The sequence below is a fragment of the Anarrhichthys ocellatus genome, unplaced genomic scaffold, assembly GCF_004355925.1.
Source record: "Anarrhichthys ocellatus isolate YVR2014 unplaced genomic scaffold, GSC_Weel_1.0 scaffold29, whole genome shotgun sequence".
NCBI classification, from domain to species: Eukaryota; Metazoa; Chordata; class Actinopteri; order Perciformes; family Anarhichadidae; genus Anarrhichthys; species Anarrhichthys ocellatus.
Window position 1 is genome coordinate 794,740 of NW_022280059.1, and position 16,431 is coordinate 811,170.

Genomic DNA, 16,431 nt, shown 5'->3' on the forward strand with positions numbered 1-16,431 from the left:
TTAACAGCTGTGAGGACTAACAATGGCCATGTTTGTTGTTTGCGTTCATAATGATAATTTTGGAGGAGTAGCTTTGGAGGAAGGCCCAAAGTTTAAATTCCAACTTTTGGAGTTAGTACTGCTAATCTCATTAGAAAAGAGTTTTTCGGTTGGATCATTGTTTTGATCTAGCGTGCTCTTGCTAGTTTCTCCAATGTTTCCTACCCAAGCTCTGATGTCGGGGCTTAGAAGCATTTGCTCTTTGATTCAGAAAGACACAAAGAACGGCATCTACTTTTAAAGGTTTCAGATCACCGACACATTGTCTATCAAACTATACATGGAGACGTGTAAAAGTGGTGCTAGAATGTCTATGTTTGTCAAATGATACACAAGAATGAGACGTACAGTATTTGCCCCTAAAACCTTAAACAGACCCGGTCATGCACACTACGTTACCAGTAGTGATGAAGTCTCAACCTCAAAGACAGCGAATGAACCGCCCTCTCTCTTCATCCCTCGCCCCTCTACCTCTGGCTCGTATCAAACACCAATAAAGCACCATCCCCCCCTTTTTCCCTCTGCTCGCAGGAATCCCACAGTCCTGCTCATTTGTTAACAGCATGGGCAAACATATGGTGTCGATTACATGACTCAGACTAGTACAGTCGAGTTGTAATAAACTCACAGGCGACACGCAAACACACACACTTCATAGGGTGTTTATTCTAAAAAAAAAAAAACAGTTGTGTGACTTGTGTGTTCAAAATGTCTGTCTAGTAATAGGGGTGAGCTTGACCCACTTCACCCGTTGTTGTCCCAGAAAAACCAAGACAGTCGTGTGTTATGCAGGTAATGGTGCCACCGTAAGTCTCTAGTGAGTGCTACAGCATGAAGCCCAGCCAGCAGAGACACAAGCAGTCCAGACACAGACAGACAGACAGACAGACAGACAGACAGACAGACAGACAGACGCTGATTAGAGTTGTAGTCACATAAACATACAGTTTTGAGACAGAGCTGCTCTACGGGAAGAAACAGTCTTGTAAACTGCGTTAAATTTCGATGGCCACAGTCCCAGGAGGTCAAGTTTGACGGGATACGAATTTTGGTCAAACAATAAAGTGGATTTAAACTGGGCCAGAGCTGAAGTTTCCAAGTCAAGGCTCGAACATTTAGACTCCTAAATGTTTCTAGTCAACCCTTCAACGTGTATATTATCTGCTCATATTGTGTTAGGACTACAATCTGTTTTGCATGAACGTGATGAAGAACCATGACAGGGTTTCTGCAGAGTTCACCAAGTTCAATCTTTAAAGACCTTTTAAATACAACCGAAGATGTAATTTAATATCTGTTTCATGGCCATTCTGGACAAAGATGGAGAAGAGATTTGATAGAATTATTAATTTTAATAATTTTTTTTTTTCAATAATTCCTAACAATATAATTCATTCAATGAACTCGACCTGGACCCGGATAAGTGGATGAATGGATCAATCAATGGAAAAGGATTATTTATAGTTTAAATTGCGACATGCTGAGCTTCCTAGCTTCTGTAGCTAGCGGCTGTGACAGAACGGGCTACAGGTGTGAACATGAACACAGTCCACTGTCGCAACAATCAAACGTCTCGTTTACGAGTGTGTAGCGTCTCCCACAGAAAAAGACGTTTGCATATTAAATTTAAGACTCCTACAGCAGTGATACACAACTTAAGGGTGCCGGGGGGCCCGCCGACCATTCGTTACGCATCGAAAATAAAATTGATTCACAATGTGACTTTTTCTTTGTACTTCAAATGTAAATAAGGAGGCTGAGTTCATAAGAAAGAATCAAGATGGACTAATAAGAGTTTGAACTGGGAGGATCCTGGACTCTAACAAAGGTCTGGGCTGTTTATTAATTGGCAGCTGGCCTCCTGCCATTTTAGTCAAAAGTGGCCCCCGGGAAATTATTATATTTATACTGTGACATTAAATTACATGGACTATGATTATTAAGACATTAAGGCTTCAGTCTCGTCTTGATGGAACACACGTTTGAAGAGAAACTATTGAGAGCTTCACGTGGAGAACGTAAACACAGAAAGAAGAAAATGAACTTTCCTTTGTCTTTACAAAGAAAAGGAGGTTTCCCAGTTCACATCAGTACAGATGGACTTTTCAGAGCCCCGCATGTTGAATTCAACTCAAGCACTGATTAAAATCCCTGCCTGTAGAGAAGCTTTTCCTCAGATAAATGTTTGCACAACTAAATCCAAACGGTGACAGACAGCGAGTGAGGGGTACAGGGAATGACAGGGCGCTGGCAAGAAGCAGGCAGACGGTCAGACAGACAAGAAGCAGCCAGAAAACATGGGAAAGGAAGACTTACTAACTGTTTTTGTCCCCTGTGGGAGGGTGCAGCCCGACATGGACTTGTTTGAGCTCTGACGTTTAGAAGGGTCAAGAGAGACCCTAGGAGGAGAGAGGAAGAAGAGAAGGAGATGAAAAGAGGATGAGGGGAATGGTGTGAAAAAAACAGGAAAATCAACAGCAGAACGTCAGAGCGACATGGAACAAAAGAGAAGTGAAGGGGGGTGGGGGGGGGGGGGGACAATATAGAAATAAAAGACAGTAAGAAGCACAGGTGGAAGAGGCAGAGAAGTACAAATCAAACTGTACTGTAGTTCAGGAAAAAGAAGGATAGAAAACTGGCAGGTGACTGGCGAGGAAAAGCAAAAAAGTTGTTAAAGAATCAAACAAACCAACCAACAGATAAAGCAACAATAAGCAGCAGAAGTGACCGGGACAGACATACAGTACGTCCACCTGAGCAGCAGACCTGGGTCACACAGGTTACGGTTTGGAGAAACACTTGGGTGGGGTTAACTGCATCAGTTGATGGCAGAAGCAGGATTGGACCTATTTTAACTTGAATTGAACACAATGTCAAACGGCATACATGTGACAGGTTTAGATGGAGGGCCTTCCATTACTGCTGCTACTTCTGTGGGATGAAACATTGTATCCATTGCCATCCGCTTCCCACTTCCAATTTAAGTCAAATTGTTGCTGTTTATTTGCATTCTCATTAGCCGGCTCTTTTTCCACTCACTCGGGGGCTAATTCTCGAAAGAATTGCGCAAGAATAGGACAAAAAACGAAATCATGTAATTCTCAAATAGTGACGTAGTCGTCATGACGGCGCCCATTGGTTTGTGGACTGCTGTTCTGAAGCCTCAAGGTCGGTATTTTGGACATCGCCAACTAGCATTTTGGCCGTCTTATGAAAGAACAAATTAGTGTCAGAAGAGAACACCAGCCTTATTCAAAAGCAGCATTTTGTCTGCGCTCGATTCAAACTGTCTCAGCTACGACATATTTGGAATGCAGAGGAGTGATGTAGCGACGCCGTATACGTCTCTGGTAGCGGCAGCGACCTGTCAATCATACTGTAGCCCCGCCCTAAAGCATACTCTGCTTTATGGTCTATTTGATAAATTAATTAATTGTCTCTCTTGTTTGTATCCGTTAAGGAAACAACATGAAGAGAGACCCAATCTGTAGATTTATCCAATGTTAGCTCCTCCTGATTGTATTTTTTTCTTCATTTTTTAGACGTTTAATAGGGCTTTAGTCTATGTCTCGTCATATAATGTATTTACTGTTTCATAAGGGCTACATTTGTCGTTTCCTGTGGGACAAGTTTTCAAAAGCAAATGTTGTAGGGAGCAGGTGGCAAGCAAGGAAAACAAAGAGAAGGAATCATGTTCAACACTATTAGACCCAGGTCTGAGGCCTGTAAAGGGTTATCATTAGAGAAGAAAGGCTGGTAGGTTAGTACTGGTTAAGGAACAGAAGGTGAGAGGCAGCCAGGTCAGCTCAATGATCTTCATGTTTACAACAAGAGGGGCTACACTGTCCAGTTACAAGCCTGTAAACATACAGGCTATCACATTTAGATCGTTAGCAGCAATCATCAAACGCATACAATCCTTGAAAATACTCATAAATGTTTGAATGAGCAAAAAAAACCTGCAGTTAAAGGTTAACTTGTAATCTGTTGAGTCATCGTTCTACCGCTTCTCCCCTTACCTGCGGGTCAACTTGGAGGTGAGTTTGCTGAGCAGGTTGGTCGTGGTCCGGGTCCTGGCGTGTGGCAGCGGGCTGGCGTCGTGGGACAGCGTCGGGGAGGCCGGGGGAGCGTGGGAGGGGGGACGACGGTCTCGAATCTGACCGCCGTGGAAAGTGCTCCTCACCGTGGACCCCCTGGAGAGGCGGGAGGAGGGCGTGGAGGAGGCCCCGGAGGCACCGGCTATGCTGTGGGTTGAGGGGGAGGCGGGGGGCAGGCGGTGGGATAAGGAACTGGAGGGAGAGGAGGAGGGAAAACAAGAGTGGATAGTTGTTATCAAGATCATTACAATTTGCAAGTGAAGGAACCATATCTCTTCACTTTGTATGTGGTTCAATCAACCTCGTCACACCACAGACGCCGCTGCTTACCGTATTATGCCTGCAGTGCATGACCAAATCAAATTATACTTTTCAATCTCATTTAGCAACAAGGAAATACTTGTTATTTTAGGCCCGAGTCACCTTATAATCACAAACATACAGACTTGGAAGAGACATTGCTTTGAATTGGGTTTATTCAGAGGAAAACAACATTAAAGATCTCGGAGATATCGGGTTTTTTCTCGTACATGTAATACTTTACGTTTTCTGGGGTTATTACACCACTCCACCGGCTGCGTAACTTGTTTTTCATATATGTATTTTTTGATACAATGGCCCCCATATGCTGTCGTAGGAAAATAACAAATACCTCACATTATAACACCTCCTGTCACTTTCCAAAGCATTCAATATCTTTTTGTCGTTTCTTTTTCTAAGCATCTAGGCAGAGTTCAGTTTCAATAGAGTCAAAACATGCTGGCATGTTAACTTCACATTTTGTCAAGTTACATCCACATCACAGTAATGCAGTGCAACACATGTATGGATCAGTCATTGTTTTTGTCTATTTAATTGGATTTGTCCGCAATAAATAAAGTACAAAATATTACCAGGCTTCTTCTTTGAGGCGTATAAGTGTTACTGTCACAGTATACCAACTCAAGTTACGGTTTACTACCAAAGACAACATGAAGACAGTCACATTCTGGATTTCTGATTGATCATGCTTCTTCAATAAACCCTGAAAAAAAGGCTATATGGCTTTTGCTTTGTTGTTTTTGCCGACCACATACATTTACACGATTTGAGATTAAATTCAACTGCATTTAACATCTGTAATACTTGTATAGCCTTAAACTGAGGTCATTTAAGACTTTTCAATGAGCACCCACAGATAGGAAACGTAAAAAAAGGGAGCAGGCTGCTCTTCAAACCATGACAACAGTTAGTCCTAATCTCTGAAAATTGACCCAAATGCCCCCCGCCCGCCCGCCCGCCCGCACACACACACACACACACACACACACACACACACACACGCACACACACACACACACACACACACACACACACACCTCCACCCCTGACTCTGGCTGGTGGCCCAAGGCTGCTTTTCATAACGCTCTAGATAACACCCACACACAATGTTCTAGTGGGGCAGAACCATTAAACGAGTTAAGTTGAAGCGCAGCCGCTGCAGAGCAACATCGCTTCACATCAACGTGAACCAGCGGCCTGCTAAAGCTAACTGCAGGGGAGAGGAGAGGCTCGAGAGGTTGGGACCAGGAAGAAATGGCGAGAAGGAGACGAGGAGGAAGACGAGAGATTCACTTGGTGCGAAAGTGAGGGAAGGAGAACGTAGAAAGGGCGAGAGAGAGACTAACGATGTTCAGCTCACTTTCACAGTGAACTCCTGAGATTTCCATTTTAAATTCATATTCTTTCAAATGTCTTTGTTCTTCTCTGTTGCAGCACGCTGCTTGTAAAAGTTATGAGTATAAATCATTTACATGAACAGGAGGGGTGGGACTATCAGGAGCAAGACTTTGATTTGTTTACTTGGACTCAAACATGGCTAAAACAAGAATGTACATGAAAATAACTGTCAAGAGTGAGCAGGGTGGCAAACATTTAGACTTATTAGAGACCGCACAACCTCATGCAGCAAACAGTTAAGTTACTGTGTAACATCTTGGTCACATGCAGCATCTACAAAAGCCAAACCTCTTATGATGATATACAATCGAGCAGGTTTGCTTCTATAAATAGTAACAGCATCAGGCGCTCATTGACACGTAGAGCATCCAATGGGAACTCTAAGATGCCCTTACGTAAATCCTCATTCGGACAAACAGCCTTTTCTGTTCCGGGGGATCAACATGTGGAATTCTTCCAGAACTCAAAAAAGGATCCAGACTGGGATCACTTTGAGCTCAAACTGAAACAGTTCACTTATCTGGTGATCCTTGTGTTACGGTGTTTTATTGTACTGTAGTTTTGTACTGTGGTTTGTACGCGTTTATTGTTGAGTTTGTGTTTTGTACCATCTCTTGTGTATTTGTTGTTGATTGTTATGCATTTTTAAGAGCCCATCAAGGGCTTCATGCTACATTAAATACTTTTCCCCCACACAAATAAGCATGAAGTAAAGTTAAAAATATGATCTAAATGAAGTACACTTCAGTACCTCAACGGTATCTTTTCTCTGTCTGCAGCTACAGTACTGTTTCTCTTGGCGTGTGTGTCTGTGTGTCCATGCACATGTTTGTGCCATCAACCACTCTGGCATGGCATCACATTGACAAGGCCTCTGAGGCAAATGGAGGGTTACGCTGGCACAATGTCCGTCCTCACTTCATCCTGCTCCCCTCCTCTTTTCCACCTCTCTCCCTCGCCCTCCTCCCTCTCTTTTCCCTCCATCCTTCCCCTCCGTTTACCTGTCACGCTTTCCCTCCAGGAGACTTGTCGTAATGCCCGAATGTCGTCAAATCTAAACGAAGGGGGCGAAACTCAAACTGACTCGGAAACACCAGTGAGTCTGTTTGATGGTGTGTTTTTTTCTAGCTGCTATTTGCAGCCAACAATGCTCTACGTCTTTTTTTCAAAAACGTATATGTATGTTCATGTTTTCTTTGCTGCTTTCCATGGATTCTTACATTTAAAAACTCGGATGACAGACAGCAACCTCCTGGCTCTTCCTGTGAGAGGCAACATTACAGAGTGACAAAGAGACAGAGGGACGGAAAAACAGGTCAGCCAGAATGAAAATGAGAAAGTGAGAGAGTGAGAGAGGGACCATAGGGGGGAAAGGGATAGAGAGAGAGATGGTGGCTGCCATGCTCTGACACCGACGAGCAGACAACCATCTGTCACAACAACGGACAGCTCATATTGGGCACATACACACACGCGTGGACGAACCCACTCATGCACAGTTTAAGCCCTTTATCCTTAAAGAGAGAACATGTGTGTGAGACAAACACTCTCTAAGCTCTGTGCGGAGAGAGACGAGCTTTACCAGCTCAACTATTCATTTGCAAAACCCTTTCTTATTGTATTCACTATGAATATGAACGCATCATCTACATTTGGCAAAAAAACAAATCTCTTATTTGTTGATACATATATGCTCCGTGGCCATTGGCTGTGGTGCAAATTACAACAAATATGTTGTATTTGAGGACAGAATAAAAAAACAGAAAAAGAGCCAACACAACGATGCGCTAACTGTGGGGGCACTCTGCTCATCTGTTAGGGTACGGATGGTGATGGTCCTCTCACCTGTTTTCCTTGCCATTTTGCAGCAGTGAGTGTCTATCGGTGCTGGACCGGTCTGTACACACATACGTGTTCCTTCGAGTCATGGCACTGGCAGGGATGTTATTCTGGAGAAAGGATCAAAAATCACTTGTATTTACTGAAACGAATGACGTCTTTGAACGATGAAGTGCTTTATAATGCAACACAATGAAAGGAGGGCTTCAGAAGTGAAAGACGTGCATCAAGCCTTCATACGGCTACACTATTTGAAAATCCGGACTAGAGTAAAACCTGCCTTAAGACTTCCCTAGCTTGATCGTCTGACCTCAGACCGTAATGAGCTCGGCCTGATTGTCCCGTACAGAACATTAAAGAGGTAATCTCAGGAGTTAATCATCTCTTCACATTCCTTTAAACTCCCGCTCGCTCATGCTAATCTCACTGAGGAACCATAATCTCTATATTCCCCCTGCTGGGTGAATCCACAGTTTGTTATTCGTCTATGCATGTAAAGTGTTTTACTGTTCAACTCCTCTCTAATCTGCAGAAGACGTTAATGTTTGCAGTCTCTTAATGTTATCAGTATCAGTGTAGTGTAATCTGAGGTAATGGGATTAGGAAAGATTGAGGATTCTGCCATCAGCACCCGTTCTATTGATAAAGGATATAAAGTGACAGGTCTCTGAGTCCACTCACAAAATATCCTTTAGGCCTTACTGTGGTCACGTTGGCTTCCTTGCGCCGGTCGGGTATCTCTGCCTTGTTTGGGTTGTGGGCGGAGCTAACCATTGGACTGGAGGGCGTCGGGATGCTACGGGAGCCAACGGTGCTGGTGCTCGGCTTGCGGCTCGACAGCCGCTCCTCCTTAAGCCCTGCCCCTTCGCCTACGCCACTCGGGCTCCGCTTGGGGTGCGTGGACACTGGAACTGCCGGACCACCTGAGAGATGGGAGTGGGAGACAAGAAATCTGGGTGAGGACGATTTCTGTCACCATTTTAGAACGAACGAACCCGACTCTCACTAATCACTACGTCACTGATCTGGTTTACAGAAGTCAGAGTGTCGTCTCTGGCGGTGGTAAGTGGAGGCGCTGCGCTGTGGCTTGTGGCCAGTGGAGGAGGAAGGTGTGGCGGAGGAGGAGGAGGAAGCGGTGTGTTTGCTGGTTCCGTTGGTGATGGTGCTGGGTCGGACTCGAGCCAGACTCAGGCTGCTGGCCGATCGAGACTCGCTGCCTTCCGTCTGAGAGGGAAACATTCACACGTACAACAGGACTGAGTCAGGCATTGATTAGGTTGTTTAGGGTTAGACCCCACAGTTAAATCGAAAATAATTAACATTATGAACTCATAATGACACAAAAGGCACCACCACCATCCTAAATCTTCTTAGTCTTTTTTTCATAATTTTGTTTAGATATGAGCGTATCTGGCAAAAAGATATACTGTCCAATAAACCATAAACCATTACCTCATACCTAAATACAGAGGAAGCTGCAAACAAACCCACAAAGACAAGCTGACTCTCACCTCGTTCTTGCGTCCCAGCAGCAGGTATGTGGCGGTGACCTCGTTGTACTTCTGACTAGACAGTGAGTCTCTGATCTCATCCCTGTTGAAGCCCATCCCGACCATCACATCTGGAAACGAGACAAATGAAATAACAAAAATCTACAGCAAGTGGCGAGCTGCACAGCAATCACACGGGTCGACCTCCTGCACAATTATGAAAAGGTGCTCTGCATGGTGTGAACCTTCATATGCATAAGCAGAGCCTGAACTTACGACGCGGATGTTGCACCGTGTAGGTCAGCTTTAATGGTGACTAAATTGTGACGTCCAACTTCATGCAAATGAAGCGTTTTAAGGTGCTATATGCTAAATCTCTGGAGTTGTGGCTGAAAAGTCATTGGTGATTTTGAAAGTTTATTCCAGTCAGCGGCTTCGTAAATGGAGGCTTCATCCAGAAGTTCCCATCTTCCACGAAATATTTCTGTTTAACGTTACAGTAACGCAACAGTTTATCTTTTTGAGATCAATGATTAGCTTAAATAAATGAATAGTGAAAGGTCTGTGTTTCTCACCAATGCGGCTGGTATTGTTTAAGTCCTCGACAGGCTCTGCGTGGGGCTTCAGATCCTCACCGTCATAGCCGACATTGATCCACTTATCTTTCATTATTTGCTGGTGAGGGAAGAAAAGAGAAGGAGAGCTCAATATTTAGACCCTAATGTAGTCAATTCATGTCGTGTTGCACGTGATACGGTGTTTCCTCCTCACCTCCAGCGAGCAGCGCTTGGCAGGATTGAGGACCAAGAACCGGCGCAGGATTCCTTCGCAGTCTGTAGACATGTAGAAGGGCACGCGGTACTTCCCCCTCAAAACACGCTCCCGCAGCTCCTGAACGCAACACACAATTGACACACGATGAATTTCTGCTCCAGGGACAACGAATCAGTAAAAGAACGGGACTTCATTTAAATACTGTTGGCAAAATCTTGTGTAATGTGATACAATGCACAATTATGTGGTTAAAAGAATAAAACAAATAAGAATAGAAAAAGCTATTGTTCTTGTGCACACCATGTTCTCCCAAAACATCAGAAATCTCCACAGGACCATAGACTGCATCTGTACCTTTAGGTTCTGTCCGTCAAAGGGCAAGGACCCGCTGACCAGTGTGTACAAGATGACGCCCAGGCTCCAGATGTCCACCTCCGGACCGTCGTACTTCTTCCCCTGGAAGAGCTCTGGGGCCGCGTAGGGCGGCGAGCCGCAGAACGTGTCCAGTTTACTGCCCGCAGTGAACTCGTTGCTGAAGCCAAAGTCGGCTATTTTGATGTTGGCGTCGGCGTCTAGCAGCAAGTTCTCCGCCTGCACGAAACAACATAGACAGTGAAACACAGAAGAACACAGAAAAAACAACGGCAGAACTATGATCAGCTGAGTGAATTACAGGAAATGATGCTTTTTCTGCATCGAGTAGTGGATAATACACTTTGGTGGCTGTCATGTATTTTGCAATGGAAGTTGTAGTTCGATCATTTTACTTACTTATGTCTTTTACGATGTCATTCATCAATATTTGCAAAGTAATACATAGTCCGTTTAATATGTGTCAATGATTTAGACATGTTTGTTCATCTGAAGGTTCCTGTTTCATCCTTTATCTTGCGACGTTGTGTAATCACCTTCAAGTCTCTGTGAACAATGTTCTTCAGGTGACAATAGTGCACCGCCGACACAATCTGAGGAGAGAGAAATAACACCAACGATTGAACAGAACGAACACGTAGATGGAAGATAAACTGGGAGCTCCATTCACACAACCCCTCACGCCCCCCTTGAACAACTACATGACTCAACATCACGAATAGAAAGCGGATGGCTGGATTTCTTGCTGTGCGATCGCACCTCCTGTTAGTTTTATGAGGCTCTGAACCACAGTGGAAGAATTCAATCCATTTCTGCTAGCGTCTGCCAAGTTACAATCAAAGCAGGAACTATAAATGATGAGTCACATCAGAGCTCAAGTAGCTCAGAGTTAAGCTCCTGTAATGTTCGGTAAGCATCGTGAACGTACATGTCCTCTTCCTCTCTTATTAATCAGTCCAGAGAGTATGTCGTTATGCTCAATGTTAAACCACAAGGAATGGCCGGCTGTCAGATGTCAACATATAATATATGGACAAAGAGTGGTGAGTTAAGGTGTGAGGTTTAACTGACCTGTCTGAACTTGGCTCTGGCCTCTTTCTCCTTCATTCTGCCGTGAGCCACAAGGTAGTCGAACACTTCGCCTGGAAGAAGGGGGAGAAACAAACAGCATGGCTGTAGTTCTGGCAGGCATGGAAGATGTTTAAAGGCAGGGTTGGTAATCTCCTTCCCCACCTCACAACAAAATCTAACACTTGCAGGAGATGTATGTGAATTCAGAGTCCCTCAGAAGGTGTTCATGTGGGTTTGGGTGTTAAAAAAATCTCCAACACTCCACTGGAGTCTAGAGTCAGGTCTGTGCCAAGCTTGCACCAATAATTCTCCCAGCATTACAAGAACAAATGTGGCGATAACATAAAAAGGGTTGAAACCGGATAGAAGTGTCCTGACTAAAATACATGCGTTCAAGCGTGGGAAGGAGAAAACAGCTATCCATGACTTCCAAGAAGCCTCAAACGTTCCTTCCTGCTGGTTTGTTAACATTATTTTTCAGCTCATTAAAAAAAAGAAAACAGCTAAAAGCTGCTGTCCAGTCAAATGGAATATACGAATCAAAAAATCTTGTGTGTGTCTGCACGCCAAACATTTGACCCGAAATATCCTTAATGGTAAAACGGGCTGCGGTTGAGTTGAACGCAGCAGCATGTCGGCTGGTGAGCTGCTGCCTCCTTATTCGGTATTGGAAGCAAGAGATCACACAACGTACAGAGAGAAGCAGCGGTGAGAGATTAAGGGATCGGGAGGAGGGAAGAAAGAAAAAAGAGGAGCTGCAAAAATAGAGAAGAGTGCATGGGAAACAGCTGAGCGATGTTAAAAGAGCACGATGAGCACAATAAAAGGGACTTCTTCACGAACCAAAATGGGGCCAAAAGGGATTGGACCTGATCGTTTAAACCCTAAAATAACGAGTTCAGCGGTTGTGCTGCATAGCTCGGTCACAGTGATCAATCCAATTAGCGTCGACCAATGGCGATGATGGTGGCGTGGACGTCACTCACCTCCGCTGGCATACTCCATAATCAGATAAAGAGTCTTCTCCGTCTCAATGACCTCAAACAGCTGCACTGTAACACACAGAGGAAGGACGGGCGTTCACACAAAGGCCAGCAGAGAAACACACACCAGATCATTATACAGAGCGGAACTCACCGATGTTGGGATGGTTGAGAGTTTTCATGATGCGCACCTCTCGAAACAGCTGAAAACATAATGTGGAAAAGAGAAAATGAACCGTCAGGCGCCATCATAGGATTACACAAAGCTCTTTATAATTTATAATATTTCACAGATACATTACATAAAATATTCTATAAGGCTCATGGTAAAGGGCTAATGGCTTTCAAATTTCTGTATGGCTTGAATTGGAAAGTTGTAACGTCAGGCTATTTTAACTAACAAAAGAAATATAAATAATAAAACTATCGCAGCATTATCTCGACATCAATACGTTGATACACATTCATGTTCACTCCGTTAAATATTTTACATGAAGAAAATGCTAAAATCAAAACAGTTACATTAGGTAGACTTTTATTGCATATATTTGCACATAATTATACAATAAAACTGTGAACAATACTACAGTAAAATGATCATTTCATTCATCAAATGTATTTGTATTCAGTTAATCCATACAGTCCACAGCTGGTGTAACGACACCGTTCCCTCCAGACCCCCCCACTCATCTCTCCGACCACCTCCAGACCCCGGGCCACCCAGGGGAGTGTCTCACTGATGCTAGGCTGACAGCGGGCCTCCTCCCCTGGGCGTGCTCCCCCACTACCTCCCCCCTCCCCCCACTCATCCATCAATGCTGCCTCATCCTGCCCCTCCCTCCCTCCCTCCCTCCCTCTCCCTCTCCCTCTCATTAAAGTAATGCATTTGTCTGTGAACTCCTTTTTAAAAGATGACAAAGGGAAAAAGCCAGACTAGCTGCATCACAGCGGAACACACTGATGAGGTGTATATTTAACACCAGATGGAATCACAGTAAATTGAAGCTTAATTTCACCACAGTTGATGTCAGGTGAAAATCTGAAGTCACATTAAAGAAGACCCTTAAAATCTGGTTTTAAACCAACATGCACGTGTCACAGGTCCTGATTAACTGCACGCGTGTTCACGAGGGTGTCGGCTTTCAGCCTCTGTGACGCATTAAACAAATGCAATCGAGCCATTCATCCATCATTAGTTGCTTTGGGTTTGGTTATTAGTGTCAATGTGAGACATTCTGACCCTGCAGGGGAAGAGTGTGTGTGTGTGTGTGTGTGTGTAGAGTCATGACAAAAATAACTACAAGAGCAAAGCGTATCAGGACCATTTCTGTATCTGCAAGAAAATGAACAATGTGCAGGAGACGAGGGGCGTAGAGGGAGGAAAAGACAAGAAAACAACGTTGAAGACTGATGTGTTTTATGTGCATTTGGTTTTGTACTAGTAGTGTTGGAGTCATGTTGCTCTGTGAATCCCTCAGCAAACCTGCCTCCTTTAAAATCCTCCAAGAATAAATTACACGAGAGTGGGGAAAAAAAGTGAAAGCGCAGAAAAAACGACAAAGACGAACACAAAAGCAGGAATGCACTGATGCCTTCATTTTTTGTAGCGGACACTCAGCTGCCCCGGGAGACACACTGAGTTACTGACCCGTAGACAGTCAGATGTGATTAAACTGGCTTTCGATGCGTTCCTGAATGCACCGGGCTTCAGATACCAGAGCTCAACAGCAGCCTCATATCACACTGTGTTACGTTACACTGTGTAGCGGCCATGTGTGGAGCGCCGGAGCGATGAAGCAGGTTTTATCCGTCTGCTCAGATTTAGACGTCTAAACTGGGACAAGCGCAGGCTGCCGCCCTACACATCTAATTAAGATAACGTGACATGAACCTCGACTCATCCTTCTCATCCAGGGAGGGCTGACTAAGTGCTCACATACGTGCTGCTTCATATTCATACTGCACTGAATCAATCAGCAGTGACTTTTCATTGGAGCCGCACGGTCTAGGAATTTGCTTTCTCGTGGTGAAGTTCCAACACTTTCCCGATGACATAACTTCATAGTCGCCCGAGGCGATGATGTGTGTATTGCGCCTGTGTTGTGTGCGTTTTCACAGACATCATCACGTTCTCCTGTTTTATATCATTGTAAACTGAAAGTGTTTTGTTGGAGAAGCATTCCCACATGAGAACCACGTCTAGTGACGTCTGGTGACGTGTTAGAAACACTCGTTCTACTCAGTGCTCTGAAAATGGGACGCCTCAGCGTCATAAACACGCACACACACACCCACAGGTCCACTGGGAGTGTGTGTAATTGAATTAAGTGCGCGGTGCATCAGCTGTTCATCTGAGCTTTAAGAAGAATTATCGGCTAAGCCTCTTCCTCCCTCACCGCGCTCTCCTGTACACCCATTCACCTCTCCCTCCTGTACTCATGTTCACCTCTTTCTCTCTACTAGGTCCACTAACAGTAATTGAATCTGTGACCACTGCTAGCTGGGTTGTTACATATTTAGAGATTAAAAACAGCAGCTGGTAATTGTTTCCGAAACAGAGCATGGCTGAAAAAGAGAATCAAAAGCACCATATGTTATTTTTTTTGCTCTCAATCTAAACAGTTTGGGGGTGTTGTGAAGTAGCGTGGGTTCATGGGAGTCGTCGTCTCCACCGCCATTGCAGTCAGCTCCTCCCAGTTAGGACTTCAGTGTTCATCTTTCAGGAGGTTTTTACCGGGAGCAGAATTATCCTCGGAGGTCTCCTCCTCTCCGCAAACAAACCAGGTAAAAACACTGAATGAAGCAGTTTCACGTTAACAATGGGTGTTTCTCCGACGCTGTACAGAGGACACGGGATGCCTCTGCTAACGCTAGCTCAGCTCGTTTCTCAGATAACTACGATACTGAAGCAAACGGGATACGAAGACCAATGAAACGGACTATGGCCATGAAACGTAAAGACAGATTTCTCTACGTTTGAACATTGCTGGAAAGATTTGGGATAATGTATGTACACAACTCACAGCATAGGTTTAGACATTCTGATGCGGAAAGGTAACATATTGAACCTCAGCAGCTGGCCGGGACTTTGAGTCGCAGGTATTGATTGATCAGCTCGATCAATCCTCGGCTCATACTGCCGTCATGTTGTAATAACGTTCATCACACTTTCACCTGCATTTCACAGGTTAACATTGTTTCTTGGTGAAAGCACAAATGTCTGTTTTCCTCCATCGCGTCCGAATGCAGCGTTTGTTCGCTGATCTGACTGAACTCTCTTGCCTTATTGTGTTCACCCTCCTCTCTCCTCTCCTCTCCTGGTTATCTCCCATGGTGATGGGGCCCCCGCGTCACAGTTGCCATGCCAACCCTGGTATTAATCCCTGGGCCTGAGCCTCCGTGACTTCCCGGGGGATTGTGGGAAGTCATGGGACGTCGACCACATGGAGGGAGACCTACTGCCACACAGCTGCTGCCATGTGGAGTCCTGGAATCATGACATGGGTTGATTTTGGGGTTTTAATGAATTATGAGCTTTAAAAGGGAAGATTTGCTCACGCAATGAGGAACTTATTGCTTCAATTGACGAATTTTCCCTTCAGTTCAATTGTGTGTTTAAAACTCTTCCGTGTTTTTAAACTCTTCTGGACAGAAGATGAACATCTACTAACCACTTTTCACAGTTTCAGAAAACATTTCAATATCTGACAGCGGTGTATTATTTCCCAACATCCTTCACTTCTCGTCATCTTCTTCCCTCCTTTCAGGCTGAATGAATCAACTTCTGAGCATTTACATCCTCTCTGTCCTTGCCAGGAATTATTAATCAACTGCTAAGGAAAGCAACCTAATGACCGACTGTCGAGTTCTCTCTCTGCTTTTCTCTTCCTCACTTTGAGACTTGGGTTTGATTCATGTGTCTGGTCTGCCAGTCTGTCCAACATTTGACCTTTCTATCCAGACTGTGTATCCGTATTTTGTCAGTTTTTTCTTCAACGAAAGAGAGAGAGAGAGAGAGAGAGAGAGAGAGAGAGAGAGAGAGAGAGA

General features: G+C 44.5%; 1 protein-coding gene across 7 annotated transcripts in view; it reads right to left on the reverse strand.

Moving 5' to 3' along the window:
* The window catches only part of mark4b (MAP/microtubule affinity-regulating kinase 4b), a 48,131-nt gene that overhangs the window by 7,869 nt on the left and 23,831 nt on the right, over positions 1–16,431 (reverse strand). For 2 of the 7 annotated variants that reach the window (XM_031863447.1, XM_031863451.1), the window contains exons 4-16: positions 12,539–12,587; positions 12,388–12,453; positions 11,402–11,472; positions 10,867–10,923; positions 10,313–10,549; positions 9,956–10,075; positions 9,760–9,859; positions 9,206–9,315; positions 8,729–8,918; positions 8,376–8,617; positions 7,701–7,804; positions 4,059–4,328; positions 2,356–2,438 (exon numbers count right to left, since the gene is read on the reverse strand). In XM_031863447.1, coding sequence (XP_031719307.1) covers positions 2,356–2,438; positions 4,059–4,328; positions 7,701–7,804; positions 8,376–8,617; positions 8,729–8,918; positions 9,206–9,315; positions 9,760–9,859; positions 9,956–10,075; positions 10,313–10,549; positions 10,867–10,923; positions 11,402–11,472; positions 12,388–12,453; positions 12,539–12,587 — 1,699 coding nt within the window. The remainder of the gene's footprint in view (positions 1–2,355; positions 2,439–4,058; positions 4,329–7,700; positions 7,805–8,375; positions 8,618–8,728; positions 8,919–9,205; positions 9,316–9,759; positions 9,860–9,955; positions 10,076–10,312; positions 10,550–10,866; positions 10,924–11,401; positions 11,473–12,387; positions 12,454–12,538; positions 12,588–16,431) is intronic. The other 5 variants (XM_031863448.1, XM_031863452.1, XM_031863449.1 and 2 more) reach the window with 3 other exon arrangements.